A 2,846-nucleotide genomic window follows, 5' to 3' on the forward strand; every position below is an offset into this window, starting at 1 on the left:
TGAAGTCTAATGCTTTTATTGCTTTAACACAGATAATACTAGTTGCCAGGTGATCTCCCTGATTTCCAAAATCTGGACTCAAAATTGCAATGTAAGTAAAAATGTAAAATGTACACACTGAAGTTAGTTTTATCAAAAGTAAATATTTTCCCTCGTGGAAAAGAAAATTAGAGAATGCCACATGGTTTTGAGAAACACGCAGCTCCCCACTGTGGGGTTTGGTGTTTGTGGTTCTGCCTGTATCCCAGGTTTAAATCACTATAACAAAATAGAACACACTAGCACATTCTGGAACCTTACATGCAAGATCAGCTATACCTCTTTACTTTAACAAATTTAAAGCAAAATATAGCTCTTTTTCCACACAAAGCCTTCTTTCAGAATGGTTTTATCTCAGAATCTTTAACATGGTGATTTTCTATTTCTAGAAAAGAGCAGACTTTCCAATCCTTCCCACCTGAACAGAAATACCACTCTCCAGCCACCACCCACAGAGAAGAGGAACCAGGATGGGGAAGACCTTTTGGATGCAGCGGGCAAAGGCTGTAATGCTCAGATACAGAGAAAAGTCAGTCTGCAGACGGAGCCTTTAATGGCCCGCTCTGTGCTGGATCCGCTCCCTCAGAGAGGAGCCGGGGCACAGCCCGCCGGCACACCTAGGCACTGAGAACAATCAATTTGTGAAGCTGGTAGAGGAAGGTGTTCTTCCCTCGGCTGCTCTCTCGGTCAGCCTGCTCCATGACCAGCTTTGGATCCACCTGAGGGGCAGACAAAAGGACCAGTCAGACCGTTCTAGAAGGTGGACCTGCGAGACATAAGCAAATAAAACGAATGATCTAAAGTACACACACATATACCCAGACACGTTAGACGGCAGAAAGCAGCCTTTTGGTTTCCAAGCGTATTTCCAGAATGCCCCCATCTCCCACGGCGCTCAATGCCATGTGTCTGACAAGCCACCTTTCGTAACCCGGCAACTTCACTCAAAGCTCATGCGCGCTCCATCCTCCATGCACAGCAACTGTGGCTTCGTTATCGGCTTTTAAGTATGTATGCTTTCTAAAGCACATCAACCTCAAAGCAAAATTCTGCTCTCAAATGAAGCCTCTGAACAGAGTCTGCAGGAGAGCTGGCTCCAGGCCTGGTCCTGAGGGCTCTGAAGAGGGACACCCATCGGTGCACAGGGGAGAAGGAAAGTCCCCAGTGGACTCAGGAGGGAGAGCACCACCTTCAGGGGCGTCTGTCACTTACACAGCAGTGGGTTCGGCCACGCAGATGCCCCGGACTCTGGAATCAAAGCTGCAAACCCCTCCCTCCATTCCTCCCCCTCAAGTCAGACTGTATTGTGTTTTGTGAACGTTACACGTAGTAAAAGTCAAGGTGCCCCAGATGGGCCCTGCCCTACTTCCCAGCTGCTACGAACAAATCCCTATGTTCAAGTTCAAATCCCCAGTGCAGTGGTGTCTGGGGATGGGCTTTGGGGAGCTGAACGGGGTTCCCTGAGGTCACAAGGGCAGGGCCCCACGACGGAACCAGAGCCCTTCCAAGAAGAACTACGAGGAGACTCCCCACCGCGTGAGAACACAGGATGGTGCCCGGGCCTGCAAGCGAGGATGGGGCCCACCAGAGCCCAGCTGTGCTGGTGCCCTGACCTCCACAAACCATGAGAGAGTAAATGTCTGCTGTGTCAGCCACCTGGCGTGGGGCACGCCGTCAGCCCACGCACGCAGGGTCAACGCCGACGGGCCGGGACGGCTTCACTCCAAGTCGCAGGGCAGTGGGCCCAGGCATCACGGAGGGCACGCCATCTAGAGGCTGCCAGTCTGTCCGTGATGCTACCCCGTGACTCAGCAGGACCGTCTACACTGCCTGTCCTTGCTACTCTCCTGGGCCCCGCGGCTGCGCCTGCTCCGAGCCCCCGAGCCCCCGAGCCCCCGAGCCCATCACTCCCGGGCAGGCGGCCGCACGGCTCTCGACTGCCCACTCACCTGATTCCATTCGTACGGCTTTTCGTGCCACTTAGGGACGATCCTCTGTCTTGGTTTCAACTGACAGAACAAACTAAAATTTAAAAAAGAAATAATTCATCTTAATTACAGTGACTGACAACACTTGGATTAAAAAAATATTTTAAATCCAGAATTATAACTACAGTAAGTTTTTTAAAGGTCACGATGTACGAAGTTACGACCAGCGGACATTTCAACCCACTGTACCTTCAAAACCAGGGAAGACATGGAGTGACGCAGGCGCTAAGACCAGCCCTCGTCCCCTGCTGTCCCCCCCCCCCACCGCGAGCGGAGTTGCCCTGTCACCACACATCCCTGCATCCTGGATGCTGCAGGGTGTTTTATGGCCTCTACTCTAGACACCTGTGACAAGCGGAACCGCCATCAGCTTAGAAAGGCAGAGAGCTGCTAGAGACTTCTAGCAATGACACAATAAAGAGGTCTGGAAATCTTCTTGCTCCCTAAACTATAAAATTTGACAAAACTGTCAAAAAAAAAAAAAAAACCCCAAACATCTGAAAACTCTGGAAATTAACACAAAGTGAACAAGCTAATAAGGATTCACTCACTAAGAACCGCAGACTTTGGGTGAGAACTGTGGAGTGAGCTATCCCTCCCCATGTCCCCCAGCAGCACAGCCTAGGACCCAGGCGTTACCAGGGACAGACTGGCCACGACAACCAGCATCTTGGCCACCAGACCGAGCTTCCCTGACGTGGCACCAAGGGCGAAAATCCCTCCTGTGTGGCAACACTCAGCGCAAGTAGTAAATCTGGCAGGAAGGAGACAGAGGCAGCACCGCCCCCCCCCCCCCCCCCCCCCCCCCCCCCCCGGCCC

At 51.9% G+C, this 2,846-nt stretch overlaps 1 protein-coding gene across 1 annotated transcript in view; it reads right to left on the bottom strand.

Moving 5' to 3' along the window:
* Window positions 1–2,846, bottom strand: part of TDRD9 (tudor domain containing 9) — a 101,947-nt gene continuing 99,101 nt past the window's right edge. Inside the window, exons 36-37 of the mRNA XM_077776533.1 lie at window positions 1,989–2,061; window positions 1–758 (exon numbers count right to left, since the gene is read on the bottom strand). Of these exons, the coding sequence (XP_077632659.1) occupies window positions 657–758; window positions 1,989–2,061 (175 nt within the window). The 3' untranslated portion in view covers window positions 1–656. The remainder of the gene's footprint in view (window positions 759–1,988; window positions 2,062–2,846) is intronic.

This window comes from Crocuta crocuta, unplaced genomic scaffold, assembly GCF_008692635.1.
Source record: "Crocuta crocuta isolate KB4526 unplaced genomic scaffold, BGI_CrCroc_1.0 scaffold8, whole genome shotgun sequence".
Classification (NCBI taxonomy): Eukaryota; Metazoa; Chordata; class Mammalia; order Carnivora; family Hyaenidae; genus Crocuta; species Crocuta crocuta.